Source organism: Etheostoma spectabile, chromosome 12, assembly GCF_008692095.1.
Source record: "Etheostoma spectabile isolate EspeVRDwgs_2016 chromosome 12, UIUC_Espe_1.0, whole genome shotgun sequence".
NCBI classification, from domain to species: Eukaryota; Metazoa; Chordata; class Actinopteri; order Perciformes; family Percidae; genus Etheostoma; species Etheostoma spectabile.
Window position 1 is genome coordinate 6689908 of NC_045744.1, and position 22379 is coordinate 6712286.

At 40.9% G+C, this 22379-nt stretch overlaps 1 protein-coding gene across 4 annotated transcripts in view; it reads right to left on the minus strand.

Annotated features, from left to right (window-relative positions):
• Nucleotides 1-481: 481 nt before the first annotated feature.
• fgf12a (fibroblast growth factor 12a) overlaps nucleotides 482-22379 on the minus strand; it is a 41058-nt gene continuing 19160 nt past the window's right edge. For all 4 annotated transcript variants that reach the window (XM_032531812.1, XM_032531811.1, XM_032531809.1 and 1 more), the window contains 4 exons: nucleotides 21886-21996; nucleotides 17421-17524; nucleotides 4129-4327; nucleotides 482-3272 (listed from right to left, as the gene is read on the minus strand). In XM_032531812.1, coding sequence (XP_032387703.1) covers nucleotides 3157-3272; nucleotides 4129-4327; nucleotides 17421-17524; nucleotides 21886-21996 — 530 coding nt within the window. In that variant the 3' untranslated portion in view covers nucleotides 482-3156. The remainder of the gene's footprint in view (nucleotides 3273-4128; nucleotides 4328-17420; nucleotides 17525-21885; nucleotides 21997-22379) is intronic.

The following is a 22379-nucleotide window of genomic DNA, read 5'->3' on the forward strand; positions in this document are numbered from 1 at the left end:
AAACCCAACACCCCCCACCCCCATACTCCAACTCTGCTGTTACGCAAAAGAAGACGAGCCACATCCTAAAAGCAGGGGAGCCATCATCTTTCTCCTCTTCCTCCTCTTCATTCTCCTTTCAGACGGCACAGAGGGTCTGTTTCCATGACAACGGGAGAATTAAGGGCGAAGGAGCGCTATCCCAAAATGACATATTGGAATTAGGGGCTAGTGAGAAGATAAATAACCCACGGCAAATTAATAGATGAAGCGGATTATTCTTCGAATTTGAACCGCATAAAAACCCCAAGTTGATAGAATTAGTTTGTCTGCTTCACTTGTAAAGTGACCAACCCTAAAAAAAGAGAGTGATCAACAACACATTGAATCAATCACTGCCTAAAGGGGAATCAATCACTGCGTATAGGTGAAAGGTTTTTGATAACATAGTCTTTATTCTTAAACAATCACTAACTTCATTCAGATTTTTATTATCAATGCATATTTTTTTATCTCACAATTCATAATGCATATATGAGCATGTTCCAGTGCAGTGAAATCATCTGCAAACATAAAAATAATAAATAATACTTAATATCACATACAACCAATGTCTTTGCTCACCCTTTCATACATGAATACCCCCCCCCCCCCGAAAAGTGCTCTCCTTTTCTCACATCATCTATTTTTACCTGCTTTATTTAGTCATCCCTTTCTCAAATCCTCTCATTCTGCCGTCAACGGTTGACACAGAGTACATCCAATTTCATGCATTGCTTTAAGTCGACATGTATTCCATTTGCACCAATATAAACCTCTATAAAAAGATACTTCTATATGCTGGTCTTTCCTTTTGACTTTTAGTGTCACGTCTGATATACTGTATGTATCATCGTTACGCTGTAGGTGCTGTGGAAATTGAACTAATCTACCCTCAGCTCTCACAGTAACTGTAACTTGCACCATTAACTCTGGCCCAATTACTACACCAGATCCATGATAATATACCACTGCAGTTTGCTCCCTGCAACTGAATGTGTGCTATTTACTGTAAATACCATCAATTTAGCATATGATTTCCAACCAGATACAGGAGAGTTGTATAAACTCTTGCTAAAATACTGATCAAAACGTTGCATAAAAGGTTTTGGACATGTTCTCCCCAAATTTAAAACAATATCTCGCCTCAAAATTGAACCAAGCTTACGTCATCTCTTATTCATGCTATGTTCATGCTTCATCTCGGCTCCTGTAATCCCCTTTGCAACCTTCCTTACCTGGCTAGGCATAGCTGTACACTGCCATTTTTTTTTTATTGATAAACAACACCATCGACTTCATCCCGATCTCCTTAAACACCACACCGGTGGCCAAGCTTTGTGCAACGGGTGCTGGACAACGAGTGGCCAGTATTTTATGTCTGGCCCCATTCACGGAACAATTGTAGGACTTCCTGAGTTAGTCAAACTAATTGGGGATTGGGAATGAGCTATTTAGCCTACACGGTGTATGCGGTGTACCAGTCAATTCACCTTGTTTAAACAGCCCTGTCAGCATGTTGATTTATGAAAGAGAAGATTTCCTCCACGATGCAGCAAATGGCTCATTTCATGGGTCACAAAACCAGGTTGGATGGAGACTGTATGAGTTCGGTGAGATACTCTCACCGGGATGGTAGGTCATCCTCCCCAAACCTAGCTAAATCCAGGCGAACTGGTTCCTCAATGAGACATTTTGCTTCCATTGTGATGAGAAAGTCTTAATGATTGTGTCCGTATATTGAAAACATTGACAAGTCAGGTCAGCAAGTTATTAAACAGTCAGTCAGGCACCTTGTCCACCAGTGTTGAGAAATCTCTAATGTTTTCACAATACAAGTAACAGAAATAGTCTTTAAAACTAGTCAACACATGTCCTCTGCTGGCCCTGCCCAAACAACTGTCATTCTTCTCCTGCTCAGAAAAGAACGGCAGAAGTATTTTGTCCATATAGTTTAAAGGCATGAATACAGTTATATGGTTATATCTTTAGCCTAGCTAACAGCAGAGAGAGGGGTCTGTGTTTCTTGAGGTGTACATGTGAAGTGGCCATTTTCTTTTGGCCATGGCTCATAGTGCTGATGCTGGTTGGTTTGGAGAGAATACTATTCTTTGCCATTTGTGACAAGTTTGGACATCTTTTCACTTAAAAACCTAATAATCTTTGCAAATGTTAAATACTATATTCAATGGATATCAAAACAGTTTTACTTTGACACCAACTTTTACCTACTTGTACAACGTTCTTTGCCAGTCTTCTCTACTGACAAACACACCAACCACAGGGATGCGTTGTCAGCTTGGCATCGCTATTGTTTAGAGACATACTAGACGGTTTTCTATTATATTGCTTGAATCAGTCTTGTCCCATCATTGCAGAACAATATAGGGGACTTCCTGTTGGAGTACTTGAAACAGCCCTATCTGTCTTTTTATTCACACTTACAGTACACACCTGAGTAAATTACATCCCACCCTAAGCACTCTGTTTCTGTTGTAGTACAACACAGAGAACTATCAAATACATTCAGTCTTACCTTCACAACAGAGCAGGTCGTGTGACAGAGCTTTCAGGATCAAACTAAGAGAGAGAAATTGGAAAACCAATAACTAGTCCTAAAAACAAAAGAGAGCCAGTGACCATGATATTAACTGAGATGATAAGATTCAACAGATTAGGAATGATGATGTTATAGATATTACTGACAACAATAACACAAAGCATGTGGGAGTGCAGTAGCATTTAGAAAAGATGTATTAAAGCTTGTTTTTCACAGAATCAATTGAAAATGATAGTTATTTGTATTTGCGTGAAGAGAGACCACCATTCTTTCATTTATCACAGCTTTTTCTCTTTTGCATAAAATGTTGGTCAAGTCCTGATTGAAAATGTTTTTTATATCTCTCCTCTGGTTTCATATTAATTCATCTAAAAGATTTTCACAGGCAAGAGTTCAGTTCAGTTTTGTTTTTGTTGTCTTGGGTGTAGAGTAATAGCTCCTCATCGCCACAACGCCTTTTTTTTTTCACAGGGGATGGTGGTGCGTAATTTAGGGTGGGGGCGATGAGTTTTCCAATGGCCTCTCCCCTTGAGTCAGGATGAGACCACTCCCCCTGCTGGAAGCCCCTCCCCCCGCTGCTATGTGGAGTCCTGATTGACAGCTTTCCCTCCGTTCATGGTGGGAGTCCCTGAGCTCTTCCTGGAGCGGTGCTTGTCCTCTATCTCATGCATTGACGGCTCCCTGTACATACAAACTGTAGTGGAGATGCAAACAGAAGAAAGGAGAAGGAGGCAGAGGAGAGGACAGGAAAAAGAGTGGAGGAGCTCAGAAAGGGGACAATGGATAGCAGATTGAAGAGATGGATGTGCAGACAGAGACAAGGTCAGGTGTGAGGCTGGAGGGATAATTCTACCAGGCAGAGAAGCAGGACTGTGTAAGCACTTTTTTATCAAATTACCTGACAAGTTTTCATGATCTGTATCAAACACGGCTCTCACTAGAAACATGTTAGAGGTGATATTCAAAAATACTCTCTTTTTGAGTCTGACCATCAATTATGTATAGTTAAAATCACTGCCAACCCAAAAGCATAAATAGTTTATTCTTTGCTAACTTAAGAGCAACTACTGATCTACTAATTTAAATACTGGAACTTAACAAGGCAATAAAACCTGCTTCCAATAGGTAATCCATTGCAGCAAATGCACAAAAGTGTCATTGCAAGATGATTTGTTTAGCAAACTCTCCTTGTTAAAACATACTTTAAACTAGATTGTCATTTCTTTAACCAAAACGTTTTAAATTCAAGAATTAAACCATTATTTTCAACCAAGTATTTTCTTGATTGTTGGGGTTGGTTTGATAAAAACAATGCTTAACATAAGACATATTAAATATCCTGTGCCTTAGAATGCATTTAGTTTTTAAAATCATTGGAAGCAGTTTTCATACCACATTGTCATGTAACGGGTGGGGAATGTGACATTTTTTGGAATGTTTTCCAAAGTAATTAAAGAAAATGGGATGTACATGTATAGCCACACAAAGGAACAAACCAAACATTAAAAAGGTCATTTCAATGCTGTTCCAAACAACAAGCTTTCTCATACCTTCAATGGGCCTGGGCACAAAGTGTGACGAGGGTTTAGTCTTTTTGACCCGGTTGCCCTTCATGACTTGTCCCTCCTTGGTGAGGCCAAGGAACCAGGCCCGGCCCGACTCCTGCTGCCGGTACACAGTGGACGAGTAGATCACGTAGTAGTTCTCGAAAACAGACTCCTTGAACTTGCACTCTGGTGTGAACATCTCCTGCAAGATAAGAGACTGAAGGATGTAGATACAGTATGTGGATGTGGGCTCCTGCATTTAAGAATGCAAATAGTATGTGCTGTACACATGAATCAATGCTGCTCACACACCAAATACATTTTTGTATCCGCATAAATATCACATGCAGACATTAGCAGCAGGCAAGACAGAGGATTTTAATAAAGTCTGTTTCACTCTGCCAATATTGGCCCTCATCACTAGCATGAGGACATTGCCAAGGTCAGTAAACATACTGTGTGTGTATACACACACCACACACACACACACACACACACACGCACACATCTTTGGAATCTAAGTAATAAGTCCTATTAGAATAATGGTGAACAGTGGAAATTGTTATCTGTCTCTGCTTAATTATCAAAGCAGCAAAGTTCCGGTCTGCATGAGCATGGAGTAACCATGCTTATTTCACGCTCCCATCTATTATATAAATTCTGAGTACTTGGCCCCCTTTTTACAAACTTATGAATAAACACCAACAATTGTTAACCCCCTGACAATCAATCCCAATGAGAAGAAGGCCGCAAGACCCAACATGAAAGCCATAGCTGCCGTGCTGGTGGAGCACAGAGCGGCCCTTTTGTCCAACTTCAAATCTGTGTTTTCAACCCTTGAGTCAAAACTAGATACGATTCAGTCTATATTTGACGACCAGTAAAGATGAGTGCTATTCCTCGAGTCAAATTCCACTGCAGTCAGTGAGTGAATTTGGCCTTGGAGTCGAGCTGTTTGGTGCTAGCCAAAACGAAAGCCAAGCTACAGGCTAAGGTTCTGGAACTGGAGGGACGGAGCAGAAGGACTAACCTATGTATCATCGGTATGCCTGAGTCTATTGAGGGCTCCTGTCCCACAGACTTCTTCGCCGGTCTCTTGGTTTTGGGGGAACAAGTTCTTACGTCAACAACAGAGTTAGATTGTGCCCATTGGGCCCTCACTTCCAAGCGAGGCCCGGGCGAGAAACCCCGCTCAGTGGTCATCTGCTTCCACAGGTTCCAAACTCAAGACCTGGTGACACGCGAATCCCGCAAGATGAGGGTCAGACTCCGGTATCGTGGCAACCCAATTCATATTCGAGGATTACAACCCTGATATGTTGAACAAGCGGTCTGACTATCGAGAAGTCACGAAAGAGCTCTACAATCTCGGTCTCAAACCTGCTCTACACTTCCCTGCTAAGCTGTTTGTCACACAAAAATGGTAAGAAACTGCTTTTCTCCCCGCAGGAGGCTCAAAAGTTTTTGTCGTCATATTGCCTTCCACAGCCTGACCTCTAGATGAAGCTTTTCAGACGTTCATAGCTGTGCCACAGCCCAGGCTCCGGGCGTCGTAGCCCATGCAGAGGCTACCTATCCTACCTGCCATGAGTTTGTCCTTTTGAATGCGTAAAAGTTTAGTCCCGTAGGCTGTGTGGCATTTCTCGGTTCAATAACTAGATGTTAGTGCCTTAGGTTTTTCCCTGATTTGGCGTTCTTCAGTCGATTCTATATGTGTTTAACCACTGCCAGTGTTTACCTTTTTCTGTTTAGGGTTTTCTTATTTTTTGTGTGTTCATTTTTTGCTACCTACTCCATGCTACTCTAACTTTCTCCCTGACAATCCATGTTTACTGTACTTTATAAACCTAGACAATAGCACATAATATTCCTGCAGCTCAGGAGCAAGATAGGGGTTATAAATGAGTTAGTTGTAATGTAAGGGGTCTTGGTCATATTAGCAAACATGCTAAAGAAAGTATTTGCACATTTGAAAACCCTCTCGGCAGATGTATCTTCAGGAAACACACGTTAAGCATACTGCTAAAGGGAAACTTAAGGTCAGCTGGGTAGACCAATTATCTAAAGCAATTTTACTTCAAAAGCAAGCGGGTTGGACATTATAATCAGGAAACATGTTTTATTAAGTTCTCCTCAATTTTTGATCCTAACGGTAGGTTTCTAACAGTGGTCGGTACCCTACATTCTGTCCCAATAACACTTGACAACCTGTATGTGCCCAATTCTGACAACCCAAATTTCCAGACATTTCCAGTACTAATGTTATATTTGGGAGACTTCAACTGCGTGTTAAGTCTTCTTCTAGAGAAGCAATTTTCCAAATCCCTCTAAAAATCAAACTCCTCCATTCGCTTAAACTCTTTGACTGAGAACCTCAATCTAGTTGACTTTTGGAGGCGGAAGCATCCAACTGTGAGGGACTAATCCTTCTTTTCTCCGGTATAAAAGTCATACTCCTGCATTGACAATTTTTTACTGGACTCTAAATTGTTGGTGTCAGTGGAAACGGGAACATACCAACCTATTTTGTAATCTGACCACGCACCTTTGGCCATGGTTCTGACAGTGGGGGAGGTTAGAGCTGGATGTAAACGGTGGCGCCTTGACCCCATGCAATTATCTGATGAGAAGTTCACTAACTTCCTACAAGAACTGATTTTTCACTTTATTAAAGACAATTATACGGGTGACGTCAATTACTCTATCCTATAGGAAGCGCTAAAGGTGGTCATCAGGGGACATGCCATAGCCAATGTTTCCAGTAAAAGGAGAACGGAGGCAGTAGCTTAAACATATAGAACATGAGCTTTCTCTTCAAGAAGATTCCTACAAGCATAACCCCACTGATGCCACTCTTGAAACAATTACCAACTTAAAATATGAATATAACACCATCCTTTCCCAAAGAGTTGGCTTGTTGCTTGCTAAAACACAACAAAATTACTTGACCTGGGTGACAAACCCCAGAGACTCCTTGCAAGACAGCTGCGACACATACAGGCTGCATGCATCATTCATAAAATAAGAACCCTCAAGGTCACCTCACAACAGACCCAGTCAAGATGAACAAAGCATTTGCTTCATTCTATGAGGACATGTACCAGTTTAAAGTAAAATCTGCTGATTCCCAGAAAATGAAAGATTTTCTGAAGAACAGCCAATTTACCAAATTAGCGGCAGCTCAAGCAATAGATGCTGTTGAACCCTGGAGATCCAAACTGCTATTTCTCAATTTCTTAATAATAAAGCCCCCGGCCCTGATGGGTTCACCATTGAACTTGATAAGAGATATTCATCTAATCTTGCCCCATTGCTACTGCGCATGTTCATTCATTCCAAGGAAACATCGGGGCTGCCTCCCTCACTGTATAGTGCTAACCTTGCCCTGATCCTTAACCGATAGGGATCCTTTGGAAATGTCATCCTATTGTCCAATACCTCTCCTTTAAGATGGAAACAAAAATACTCAGCTTTGTCCCGGGAAGACATATATACTTCAACCTACGTCATCTTTTAACATCATATACCAGAAACACAAGGAGTCTGTGGTAATTGCATTCAACGTACATGCTGACTTCCCTGAAATATTTTAGTTTTGGTACAGACTTAATTAATTGGATAAAAATTATCTATGCACACCCTCAAGCCTCAATACTTAACAGTGACATCTCCCAACCATTCCGTCTCCACAGGGGTGCCCGCCAGGGATGCTTGTGTTCTCCTTATCTATTCAACCTAGCCATTAAATCTCTAGCTAGTCAAATTAACCAGGAGATAGCCCTAATTAAACTTCATGCTATAGAGAACCAGATATCCCTTTTTGCTGACAACATCACACTATTTCTGTCACACCCTAAAACATCCATTCCAGCGTTAGTTCAGCTTATTGACACCTTTTGGCAGTTTTTCTGGCTATAAGATCATTTGGGGAAAGAGCGAGCTAATGCCCATATCCGACTTGATTGACCTTAGTTACCTACACACCTCTCCATTCAAATAGCAAGGGACCAAGTATGGGAAACTTCTCAACAGTAACTGGGAATCCAAAATACAACAACTGAAACAGAACATCCGATTTTGGAACACATTGCCCATGTCTATGGTCGGTCGCATAAACGCCATAAAAATGGTGGTCTTTCCTAGATTTTTATACATTTTCCAGAGTATTTCCGTCTTTATTCCCTTCTAATACCTCAAAAATATACTCCTTTTTATATGGACCAATAAGCCAGAATATCCAAAAAACACATGTCTAAGTGTAGAGCAGAGGGAGGCGTTGGTTTACCAAACTTTAAGTTTTATTACTGGGGTGCTAATCTGAACACAACACTTAAGTGGCGTAAGGATTCGCCGACAACCCACTTCAATCAGGTAGATGTACCCTCTTGGCTTCAGATCATGTGGTGCCACCTCCCTCCCTTCAATTCTCAATAATCCTGCAAAAATAAACACTCTTTTATATAAAAAATCCAATTATTCTCCACTCAAATTTGGAAACAAATTCAAACTTTTCTCGACTTGCCCTTAGTTTACATAGATAGTCCAATCTGTCACAATCATACTTTCTCCCCTGCTTTGATAGATCCAGCCTTTTCCACCTGGAAAGCCCAAAAATATTTTTGTCACACAGAACCTATCCCTTGAAGGTGACCTAATGTTGTGTCAACATCTCCAACAGACATATGACTTACCATCCACACACATTTAAGGTTCCTCCAGATTCTGCATTATATCAAGACTCACATACCATGTAACGAACGTATGCCCAACCACAACACACTGGATAGTCTTAGACGCCTTGCACCAGGAAGCAGAGGCACTGTTTCCTCCCTGTACGGTACCCTATTGGCCCACGTTGGAGTGTCCACTGTAAAGCTGAAGAACGTTTGGGAGCAGGAACGTAGCGTTGAAATTTCAACTTCAGATTGGGAGGGGATTCTGGATCAAATTCATGGCAGTTCTATAAACTCTAGACATTCTTTAATACAATTTTTAAAGTAGTCCGCAGGCTTCATTACGCTAAAGCCAGGCGTCATGCCATATACCCTAAAATCTCTCCCAAATGTGATTTAAATGTAAACACCACTCAGGGACCCTCACTCATTGGTTTTGGTCTTGTCCAAAATTGACTCTTTTCTGGTCTCTCATATTTGACTACCTTTCATAGGCCTTTCACAAAACTACTGCCTCTGACCCACTCCTTGCCATCTTTGGTTCAGTGGTGTCTAATCCCAACTCTACAAACTATGAAGGGCAAGCCATGTCCCTATGCGCTTTGTTGGCCAGGCCCATCATTTTGCAACAGTGGAAATCTGAGACCAGCCCCCCCCCCCCGTTCAGCAATGGCTTAAAGAGTTATGGAACGTACTACACATGGAAAGATTCCGCTATAAGATGTCTGACACAGAAAGAACTTTCCACAAAATATGGCATCCTCTGTTGGTCAAGTGGTCGGAGGCGTGTGAGTCAAATAACGGCCAGGGCGACACCACTTGCACTTGAGTATGAAGCTTCTCTCTTCCCTTTTTCTCTGTTTGTCGACTGTCGCTATTTCATTTTTCCTCTCTGCTGGCATTTTTACTTATTCTTAGTTATTTATACAATGTTTTTTTTGTTTTTTTTTATCTTCTGCTGGATGGGGATGGGGTAGCTTAGGCTTTGTTGGCTTTTGCTGTGTTGTTGCTTAAACTTTCAGAAAACCCTGAGGGAAGACTCTTTACCATTTACTTGTTACCCTGTACAACCCATGTTTAAACGATTCCTTCAATAAAAATATATTAAAAAAAGAAAAAAAAATTATCAAGGCAGCAAGTTAAGGAGAAAGTAAAAAAAATACATGTGAATATCTATGAAGCAAATGGTGCCACTGACCTTTTGAAATATGCTGGAAAATTTGTGTCTTTACTTTTTTAAGCTAAATCTATACTTATTAGGGCTGGGCAATATATCGATATTGTGACACGAGACTGAATGTCATCTTAGATTTTGGATATTGTGTCATAGTTAATATAAGTCAATATCATAGTTATCTGTCTTTGGTTTTAATGGCTGGATTACAGTGACGTACATTTTTTTTTAATTTTCCAGACTGTTCTAGCTTTTCTATTTGCTTTACCCACTTAGGTATTATATAAACATAATTATTGTTTATAAAATATAAAAAAATAAAAAAATATTTACATCAAAAAATGAAAATAGTTTTTAAGCACCAATTGTCAACCCTACAATATTGTCACAATATTAATATTGAGGTATTTGGTCAACAATACATTAGATTTTTTTTCCATATCACCGAGCTCTAATACTTATTAAAGCAGGTGAGCTAATTAAGGTGTGCTGACAGGATGGTGTAAGGTCATCATTACTCATCTGAACGCTTCCTCGTGGCAAGAGGCTAAATTAAAAACTAACAGCAGTCAGTTTGAAGGGCGGTCAAGTCAGAGGTGTGTCAAAAAAAAAAAAAAAAAAAAAAAAAAAGATACGATGGCTAGTGTGTGAGAGTGTGAGTGGTGCAGGTAGTGTACAGTTGGTTTATCAGATTTTTTTTTTTTTTTAAACAGCTGCCTTTACAACTGGAAACGGGGTTGAAGAGAACTTGTGAATTAACACAGTTGTGGGCCCTAAAGCTATAAAAACAATTAGTTGAAAGATGCTAAAAAGCTAAGTGGAGTCAAGGGAAATGGCAACCAGGTGGCAATTCTGTGGGTTTTTCCCTGCAAGCAATTCCCATTATATAAAAATAATGATTATTGCAGCTTTAAATGCCTTATCAAAATCAATGCTGTTAAGAGTATGCATATCTGTATCCTTGCTCCCATGGCTCCACACTTTAGCTAATTGAGTCACACTGTGTGTGACTGGTCATTTATAAGACACAGCAGTGCATAGCAGGTTGTGCAAATGAATCTGGGAAGGTGAGGTCGGCTGTGTGGAAACGTCTAGCTGGTCCGCAGGAGGCAGGACAGGCTCTGTGAAGGGCTGGCTGCTGACTTTATCTGGGCCTGAGGACACACCGTCAAACGGCAGAGGTCTCTGTCGGTGTTGGGGCACTGGAGGTCACTGTGTGTGTGTGTGTGTGTGTGTGTGTGTGTGTGTGTGTGTGTGTGTGTGTGTGTGTTTATCTGTGAACATATGTGTTTGAGTGGGTAGGGGGCAGACAGTGATTCAGTACATACCAGCAGGATTTGTCCCTTCTTCATCGTTTTGGAGCCAAAATCAGGCCAAGCATGCATACAAAAAACCACCCACCCACACAAACACATCAGTGCGCTCTAATATTCTACCCTTCCCAATCAGTCACTTTGCTTTGCTGACACACAGTAGAATTCTCCTTCAATTCATCCACAAGGTCAACACTCTGTTACTGTCTATGAAAAGGCTAGGAGCAGTTTAGAAAGCACCCTGGCTGTGGCATGGGAATGATAGGGGAGGAATGTAAGTGACTTTGAAGTCTTTGACAGAGCACCTTGTTTGTGGATGACTAAGTCAAAAATATGAGGTGAAGAGACGGGTGAGAGTCTCTTGTGATTAATGGGATCTCCTTAATGGACATGTGTGAAGCAAAGAACCACACAGGGAAGGAAAAGCACATTGGCAAACGGCCACATGTGCCCACATACTCATGCATGCTCGACATGCATGCTGTTGCACATTTAAAATGCATACCAACAGGTTTGCACTGTCGCTTCCTCTGCCAGGAATGCATAATAAACTAAAGTTGTCACCGCGGAAAACGAGAAGTTAAAAAAAATAAAATAGATGTGCCGCATTTCAGCGCTAACAGGCCGTGCTTATTGATTGTAAACTATTTACAAGGGCACTTATTTATATTCTGTGGGGATCTGAAGGAGAAAGGAGAAGGATGTTTTAAACTGGTCCTGTGAGACGGAACACTCGCTATCATTAGCGAGCTGATGATAAACAAACCGAGGTCCACCTGAGACCCAATGAGCAAACGCCATAAAAGTCAGGACAGAACGTAAATGTTTTACCACACAAAATTTTACCTCAATTTTGCCAAAGACTGTGCACTAAATTTCTAACAACTTCTACAAGTTACATCTCCTCCTCTACAAGCACACACAAGCATTCACTGTACATAGGTGATCTCAGTTTTGGAAAGTAACTAATTACATTTACTCTCTTTTACTGTACTTAATTACAATTTTGAGGTACTTCTTTATTTCCATTTTTATGCCACTTTGTAGGTTACTTAGGCCTATACTTCACTAAATTTCAAAAGGTATATTGTATTGTACATTTTACTCCACTACTTATTTGAGACATTTAGTTACTTCAGATTCATATTAATAGTACAAAATATAATCAACAAATGTATAAAGATAAGACTGTATGGATTCCTTGGGGAAATTGACAAACTTCCTGGCATTATATATAGTAATATGTAGCTCCGTCTTTACCAGCTATAACAATAAAATATATTATTGCAGCAATAATTATAATTCAATGATACATTAATTATTCTGAAATGGGCCACTCTGCGTTATGAGAACCTATATTTTGAATGCATGAACTTTACATTGTAGCAAAGTATTTCTACACTGTGGTATTGCTACTTTTACTTAAATGATCTGAGTACTTCTTCCACCACTGGGTGATGTAATTGGCAGGTGTGCTAAATGCACAGAGCAGAAATGCAAATTAGAAGTTAATGCAAGTCATAAAACACGAAAAAGAGACTGACCGGTGAAACAGGATGAGAGAAGAGATGCCAAAACCTTTTAGGGAAATCTTATTTGTTTGCTAGACCTGCGCATCAAATCAAATGAGTGTGAGATTCCGTTTAACAAATGATGGGTTGGGGGGGGGGTCGGTGTCTCTGGTTTTCAGGATGTCAGTTTAATTACACATATCATTAAAGTGCTCATATTGTGCTTTTTGCTTTTTCTGTTTTGAGTTATTTGTTTTTGTGCATGTAATAGTTTTACAAAGTGAAAAAGCCCAAAGTCCCCCCCCCCCCCCCAGGGACTTACCATCCTACAATCCCAACAGAAAACACTGTTCACAAACTGCTCCAAACAGCTCTACTGTAGTCCAGCCTTTACTTCCATGACGAACGTGCGTCACTTGGTAACACACGTTATAATGCTCGCCTAGCTGCTAGCGTGGCACACCCTCATACTTCTGAATGGCTAGTTGTCCTTGCCTAGCTACTGGGCATGAGCGACTCCCAACAAAGATGAAACAGAAGTGCGATGCCTCACTCTGTAGCTTAAACAGAGCTCAACACATAGGGTGACAAGAGGAGCTGCAGAAATGTGCAGCACAACAAAACTATGGTGTTTTTTGAAAATTAAACCATGTAAACCTATTCTGGTATAACCTAAATACAATTATGAAACTGAAAATTAGCATAACATGAGCACTTTAAGACACAATTTCAGTAGGTACAAAGTAGGTTGTGCAAAATGGGGAACTCCAAATAAGCTACTCCAAAGCTTTTTGGAGTAGGCCCATAACATTAAACATAGAATAGAATTTACAAAGACATCAATGTAATTTACAAAATAATTCTGTCTGGAGCTAACAGCTAAAATCCCAGATAATGCAGTACATTCAAACATATATGAGCGAGGTGATACTTGTGTTGGGAGCTTGTGGAAGGTGTGGTGGGGGTGCAGGAAGTGTAAAATGAAACAAAAAGAAAGCAAGATGTAATGGATATGAAATGTGGCTGGCAACAGAACTGGGATGAACGCGTCCTGCATCCAAATCAGACGACTGTCTCCATCTGAGCTCTCTGCCTCTGCATCAAGGAGCCTGCTGCGGCCGTCAGGCGTCCTTTTGATTCTGGTAAAGATGCAGAGGATATGGGGTGGGGGTGGGGGGGGGGATTTCCATTTAAATATGGGCCTGAGGCACTTGTGTATTTGAGAGATTTGGCCTCAGTGAGAATCCCAGTTCTGCCATGGAAGTCCCAGGGAGCTCATTATTATTCTGGGAGAGATTCAGGTCAGGCATTGTCTAGACTTTAACTGAAAACTCGTTCTCAATGTTTCTGTCCCTCTCCTCACTGTTGCTCTTTTTCTCTTTGCTCACTCTGAAAGTCAATCACTTTCAAACAATGTTCTGTCCTGCCGTCCCTTTAACATCCTTCGGAAAAGAACAGTAATGGTTAATGGCTCAAATCAAATTACAAACAAACTAATGCTCCAATTGTCTGACATCCTGGTCCTCTTTACTTTCCTTTTTCTCTTGCTTTACCTCCAGAGGGCACTGTTATTTACTTGTCATTACTTAGCACCATCAACACATGCATGCAACTTTACAATGTGCATGTACAGTAGATTTACAGAACATTAACCCCCCAAATTTTGATAATTAGTTGTTGAGGTCTTTTGTCAAGAAAATAACCAAAAATGCCAAACAGTTATTACCAGTGTCCAAATACAATCTGAAGATGTCTGTTAAGGCTTTGGAAATGGCCATTATTAACGTATCAAACTGAAAAAAATTAATTAAAGATGAATTGATAATTAAACTAATCATTAGTTGCAGCCCTAATGCGCTCCAAATAAACAGACTTTAAATTGAATGCTTTGAAATCCAAACCATTTTTCTTCAAGACAGAAAAAGATCAAGCTGCATGCGTGCGTGCTTGCGTGCGGACTGTGTGAGTGCATTGTGCCGCTATCGACAGATATTCGTCTTAGATGGATAGCACAGATAGAGAACAGTGGTTACTGCTATGCAGTAAACTAGGTCATATTGAGAAGTGTTATAAATAATGGAAGAGAGCTCTTTATTGTAGATGCTCAGCCCCCACGCACTTCATCGCAAAACACTCCACACAAGCATTATCACCCTGCTCACCCATGGCTGAATCATCTTCCAATCAGCAACTGCCTCAACCGTGAGCTCTGCACTCCAGGCAAGAAAAGCCAACCAGTCACCAGCATGTACGTAACTTAAATGATCAACAGTGACGGCAAACGGACTGGCTAGATGCCTAAAAACCTAGATGAAAGACTAAGGCTTCTCAAAGTTGCAACACAACCGCCTCTCAGTCATCTCACACAGAAGACAAAGCTTGTCACATTCGCTCACTAACAAGACAGTGCAAAGCAGCAGGGAGAGAAGAAGAAAAAAGAGGGAGTGTTAGACGGGTAGGAAGATATCCCTCAGTAATGATCTCCTGGGGGGGGGGGGGGGCAGAGGGAGAGAGAGCCATGTATCTCGCTCTCAGATGTTAGGAAGACAAAACAAGACAACGACAAACAAGCAGTGTAAAAGTTTAGCTTGGAGAGGCAAAAGAGTTTAATGGAGACCTTGAAGAGCTAATAAGTGAGGGAGATGGGGGCGGGGGGGGTAAAGGCTCCGGCAAACAATAGTAAAGGTATATGTAAGTTAGTATGAGAAGATGAAAGTGAAGGACTTATGTAGCTGTGATTGCACCACAATAGCTCTTATGAAAGTGTGACTAAAGAACAGAAATGTGCCTCTTAAACATAATCTGTATTGCTAAATGGGAGTTAGAGAGAAACAAGCTATTTGAGCTTTGCATGTTAATTAAGCCTCTTTATGAGCACTCTGTGGCTCTTCAAGGCTTTTAAGCCTACCTGTGATCCAGCCCACCGCCAGCATTCGTGCATTCTAATTTCCCATGCTTCACATCTGAGAAACTGAACTGCCTCCATATGGCAAGAGAGTTCAATCACCGCATGACTTACATTAAAATGCCTTTTCTACTGTTACCGCAAAACATGTTTTGCCTTCTGACAAACATCCCCTTATCCCTGTGATAGGTCAAAAATAAGTTCCTCTGTACAAAATTGTGATTACAATGATACACAGTCACTGCTAGTGCAGTTTGACACCAAGGTCCTGAATGACTTGTAATTAATAATAATCTTTTAATCTGATGTAAATGATGATTTCATCAAGGGTATATGTGTTTGTGTCTCTTTGGAGTGGGGGGGATGGCTGTCTGGGCAGAAATTAACTTTAATTAGATGTAAATAGGTGGGTGGAGGGATATTATAAGCCTCATAGTAGGGCTGTGATTTGTGAACTTGTTCATGAGCCTTTAGTTATGAATGAATCTGTCTTCCTGGGTGAGTCATAACAGCCTGCGCATTTATTGTATGTCCTTCTCTGAACTTGTGAGTGCTTATTTGTGCTCAAGTTGTACTGAGCGAGAATGCCCGCTTGGCTAAAATAATGGCTCTGAATTTACTAGACTTGTCCTTTTAAATGCAGCATGTGTACACCATTTATCTGGTCTATTTCAAAATGTTCTCCTGGATCTTTCTTGCAGTAAATCAGCTCTCTTTTCAATAAATATAAGTTGCGATATAGCAGACACTGGCTTCACTGTGTCCTTCACGGATTTTATGAGTGTTTTGAAAAAGGAAAACGTTTGATGGGCAGTTTGTGAATTCCAGTTCTTCATCATCATAGCTGTCTGGCGATCAGACAGCCACCACAATGTCAAACCTCAGCAGAGGCTGTGTGGGTAATGCAGCCCACCCCCATCCTCTTCTTTCTTCTGTTCTGCTGGATTGGGAACCATGAGACTGGCGGTTGCATAACCATGCCAACTAGGGATATCTTTCGTGTCTCCATACCTACCTCTGCCTCCCCCATTTCCCACAAACATGCTCCAGAATCATGTCTTCATCCTTAATTCAACAGCTACAACTTCAGCTTTTCAGTTTTCTCCAGCTGACATCCGTGACTGGGTCCACCCCCGCCTGGGCATCCGCTACCCACACTTGCCTATATGCTTCTCATATCCTACACTGCAAATAAACTATCCATCTTCACAATATTTACTCCCCCACTGAGTACTGAAATTAGTTTTTTTTTTTTTTTTTTTACACAACCCAAAGGAGTTTTACTGCTAATGTGGTGAGAACTGTTTTTTTCTCATCAAGTGGACCTTTCAAGGACTTTTATAATGATGCAGTATTTTTGGCTAATATCAAAAAATACCTGAAAAAATTAAATGAAACAGAGCACTGCACAGTGCAATTTTTAGATATTTGGGAGATTTCGGATATTAACAGAATCACCAGAATCTTTCAAAATGAATGCCTTTAATCCAAAAAACAGGTGTTGCAGCTTAGAGTTTCCACTGCAGCTCAGTCTTTACTGCGTTTTGCTGTCATTTACTTTTGCGGGTGCAGTGACGTCTGCAGTCTACCAAGTTGTTGCTGCCGGTACTGATATGAGCTGCTCTGTTTCAATAAGGTAAAGCTGAAAACCTTCCAACCGGGGTGTTTTGTCAGGATCAAGCTTTGAACAGAAGTCTGGTGCAAGGGGCTGGATCTTACCGAGCTGTAGAGCATGCCCTCGCCATTCATGGCAATGTAGAAGCCACTCTTCACTCCCTGGATGGCCACCACTCTTAGACCCACAGGAATAAGATTAAACAGGGCTGCAGAACAGAAAGACGGAGGAGGGGAGAGAGACAGGCAGATACAAAGAAAGAGACAACGGACAGAATAGGACAATTGAGTCTTTACTTTACTCTTTTAGACACGACAGCTTCTGTCTCTGTTTGTCTACCTGTCAGCAGTCAAGTGAACAGGGCAGCACGTGGACAATGGGGACACCTCATTATGACAGGAAAGCATTAACATTAAAGCAGAAATTGAAAGGTTTCTGGTATCAAAATGATTTAAATATTTTTTTAATTTGAAACAAAATCATTCCTTTTCTTTTGTGGCCCAAAATTGTAGTTGCACTAGTTAACATAACTGGCTAAAATAGTAATTGACTACTTTAATCACTATGCAAATATGAATGTAGTCGAACTAGCAGCAAGCTACTCCAAAATATAGGTAAACTACTAGTTTATTTAGACAACATAGCCTATTGGATCATTCGCGTAAAATTGCACACGGAGGTAGCACATAGTTCTGCTTAATGAAAGTACTGTCTTGTATGTAACTGCTGGTCAACCAGAAATAGTTGGCATTAGTGAAAAGTTGAAAGTTAAAGTTTAGACAAAAACACTTATTTAAAAAATTGTTTTTGTATATGTGGTTTAATCAATTATTAGGCCATTGAATGCTGATTGGTGCTCGGTAGTTTGTAACATCAGCTTTTTCCAACTGAGCCCCCCCACTTTAAAGCAGTGACACAAGCACTGATAAAAGTGCAGATACAAATCTCTTGTGTGAAATATCCAAAACTGATTTTTTTATTTTCAGGGCCTTTAATGTAGAATAATACCATGCAGATGACGCAACATTATAGTTATATAATGATCATCGAAGAGACTTTAATGATCTGTAAAGTCTAGTTTTATTTGACTGTTATCTATGAAGGTACGTTTTTAATTGAATCTGAGCCTGTGACTTTCATAGGCGTTGGTGTGATGGAGGTGTGAGGACACTGTATTGTTGGGATGATTGTTCTGCGGGTGGCGATGGGGACTATCAGATAAAGCTGGCAGGGGCGAGAGGAGACGTGCCAACAAGGGTCCGTCCTCCGAGCAGATTCAGTTTCACTCGATAAATATTGACGTGCCTGCCAATGGTTTTAACTCTGCCCTGAGGCCCCTGTAGTGATACACACTGGCCATCCCTGCAGCTATGCATGCCCTTGAGGGGCTGGATGCTCGGGGTACTCTGGCAGAATGTGAGTCCATTAGCACCTTAAATTTTGTTTTCTCAGCCTTCTCAATCTCTTTTCTGTCATAACAGTCACCTTCCCCTCCGTCTGTTCCCTCACTCTTGAATCCATTTGCCTTTCATGGCTGCTGCCTTTGTCGCTCCGATGACTGGCGATGTCTCTCAGAGCCACCGTCCACATTTCTGTCACGTATCACCAAAACCCAGGAGTCTTCCACCCCAGAGCATCTATCAAAACCTACTCAGCAGTCGTACAGTACTTGCAATAGGGCCCTCAAAAGACTTACTGTAATAGCTTGGCTTGAAAAGTGCGAGTAAAAGAGGCATCAAATATAGTACGCTAGTTCACTATTTTGCTATAATTATAATGTGCCGCCATCGGTTTCGTTTGCCTGCCAAAGGATTACACAACTGACAGGAGCTGTCATTTAGCTACCTTCTAAATGTCCGGCTTTTCTATTCGCAGCTCCAGTGGTTGATGGATTCCATAATTCCATCCAAAAATACAGTTTGAGTACCTGACGACCATACTGAAGGCCATTCCTCTTCCTTAATAACTTGATTTCCACCTCTCGTTGAGAAAAGAGAGCAGCTGGAATAGTGTAGGGAAAGTGTTAAGCGCTTTCCAGGGATCTTCTATCCTCGAAGGGCCAGACAAAATGGCTTCAATCTACCCAATAAAGTTAAATACTTGAAATGGCAAGTCTTCCAGTGGAGCAGTAACCAACTACAAGCAAATCCTGCAGGTAGACTAACGGAAGTGCATTTGATGTGAGTAATACTGGCGCAGAAGGAAATAAGCCCTGCTGGAAAGCTTTAGAGAAAACACTCAGCCAAACGTCATGTGCCAAGGGCATGTCTCCAAATCCAGAGAGAAGTGCAAATCCAAAGATGGGAGAGCTTGTTCATACAGTACAGGTGTGTCAGTCTGCGCTCTAATATACTTGTCTTTATTAGTGTCTTTTATATTTTGGTGACACCCCTTCATGCCAAAGTTCATAAAGTGCTCGAAATTAGAGACGGGGGTTCACTGATGGAAAGATTCTTGGTTCATCCCATCCATCTACCAGGAGCATCAGAGGCAGATATGGCAGGTGTCTCATACCTAGCAACATATTTCTTGAGCTGCAGTGTGCGCAGGTAATTACTGCAGGCAATCAACTGATGACAATTAAATTAAAAACTGCTCAAATTTGGGCGTTAATTAATTGAATGGTGTTCCACAGCCCTTGCAGTAAGTTAACTGTAGCTCTGCTTGCCTGTCACGCTTACCACTGAAGCAGTTTTACATACTGCAGTAATCTATTCTATTAGTTGTCACAATTTATTGAATATTTTGGGTCCAACAAGTCTTGATCATGATTTTATTAAAGCAGAATTCCATTTGTTTTTTACGCATTTCTCCAGCTAAGTCTACTTGCTATTCAGTTGTGCCCTCCTCTCACCACAGAAATATAGCAAATAATAAAAAAAAAAATGGAATTGAAACGCACTTGGGGCTCAGGTCGCACCTAGTATGCAGACGCCGTCATGCTCCTCAATCACATCGCTTTCACTCAACCTCCCCCAGAAAATAAATTACTGTATTCCATCTGCCGCTGCTGAAGATGCTGCAGGTCAGAGGGGGGTGTTGGTTCAAGGGTGGGGGTAATCTATTATTCTGATAATCCAGCCGGGCAATCAATAGTTCAGCACAAGACCTGAATAGCAAGCCTTCTTCATTCATTTCTATCTCTTAGTCACTTTTTTCTTAATTCTGTCTCCGTCTTGTTTACTCAAAACGTGTCACATTCCTCTCGCTGCAGCTCCTGCTCTCTTTTTGTGTCTTCCTTCAGACCGTCTCTGAGCCTGAGGCATCCCATATAGAGAATTATTTATTGGGTACAAACGGAGAAGGTGGTATTTTTAGTTTCCTCTGGCTGAATAATTCACTGCATTCCTCCATCCCTGGGCCAGCAGCACTGCTTAACAAGAAGATTACCTAAAGGTGGGGAAACCCTCACATACAACCACACCTTCTCAGCCAAAACCTTTACAACACAATGGAGGCTCTAAAAAAAGCGAGCAATGATGTTAAAGGTGCACAGAGGAAATGCATCACAGCATTTTTGTTTTTTTTGTGCGCAGTAATCCTTTTTTGTTTCGAAGAACCTTTCTCCACACCAAACATACTGTAGATTTATCTCCTCTAAAACGAAGAGTGACGGGCAGAGACCGTTCTTTTTGCCGCATAACTGCTACCGTTGAACAGCTTTGGCTCTGGCTTCCTTTTTAAGATTGGCAGGATGTTTGAGAGAATAATGGTGATTATTGCTTTCCTTTCTGGATTCACTCCAATTCACTTCAGATTGGGAGTGGCGTCATTATCGCTTTGACAATTGACACATATCTCCTTCTTGATCCTTTGCTTCCCATAGGAAACAGTTACAAAAGCCTATATGTTTTATAAAGAAGACTCTCTAAAGAATCTGCTGGTTTTCCTTTTGGCTGTTCCTGTGAGAGTGGAAGGGGGCGTGATAGCTTCAGGGGCCTATTCCCTAGAGACTATTTATTCACTGGTAGTCCACTAAGGAAAGTCAATTGCTGGTGAAATATTGCAAAGAAGTGGCTTAGGGATGGATTTTTGTGACTAGAAGTGAAGCTGTGGGGATACAATTGTTTCGAGCAATGGGTTTTTCCAGGAAGGAATTTCTGCTGTGATAATCGCACACGCTTCAGAGCCGAATCATTAAAAAATGTGGCATTTAACAATCATGCAGTGTACCAGTAGAAAATGGTTTGTAGTTGAATATTCTCGATAACTTGATAACTTGATAATAATTCATAAACCCTTTTGTGTAGTTTTTGATAGATTTTATGTCTACAGTTATATCTCATGCATGTACTATTACATAACTAGATGCAGAAAAGAGTGCGTTTGCCTTATTTGGTGAATATTTTCCTTTTTAAAAGTTTAAAAAGTTTTTTTTTTTTCAAAACAAATTTTGAAGTGCTTTAGGCTAGCATTGTTTATGCAAGAATTCAAAATGATAAAAGCACAGCTTATAAAATGTGGTTATATAATATATAACCATGTTTTATAAGCTGTGCTTATAAAAGTGACTCATTGCCGTCTATTGTTTTATGCTGGAAGCTATAGTTTCCATTACGCTCCACTCACTGTTGTCGCTGTTCTCATCCTTGCTGCCGTCGATGGTTCCATCCGGCTGCATCTGGAGGTAGAAGCCCTGCTGGCTGAACAGCCGTGTCACGATGCCTTTCAGCTGCGGCTCTGAAACACGCACACACACACACATACACACACACACACACACACACACACACATATACATATACACACGCGTACACAAAAACCATCGGACAAGCAGCAGCCCCATCCCCACCAAGAATATGTCAGAACAGCATTCTTATAATTGTGACACTCGCAGCTCTTCATATCAAGCAGTTTAAAATGTTTCACAAACCCGTTTCACAGACATAAAATGTACAGTGTTTAATTAATTAAAGACAAGTTGGCAGTGGAGGTTGGAGAGTACCAGCAGAACAATTACAGACCCTCAGCCCTTCAATTGCTTAAAGCATTTAAAAACATTTACTGTTTTTTTTGTCAGATTAAAGCCTTTTAGAATGAATTGATTTACATACTTCAAATCC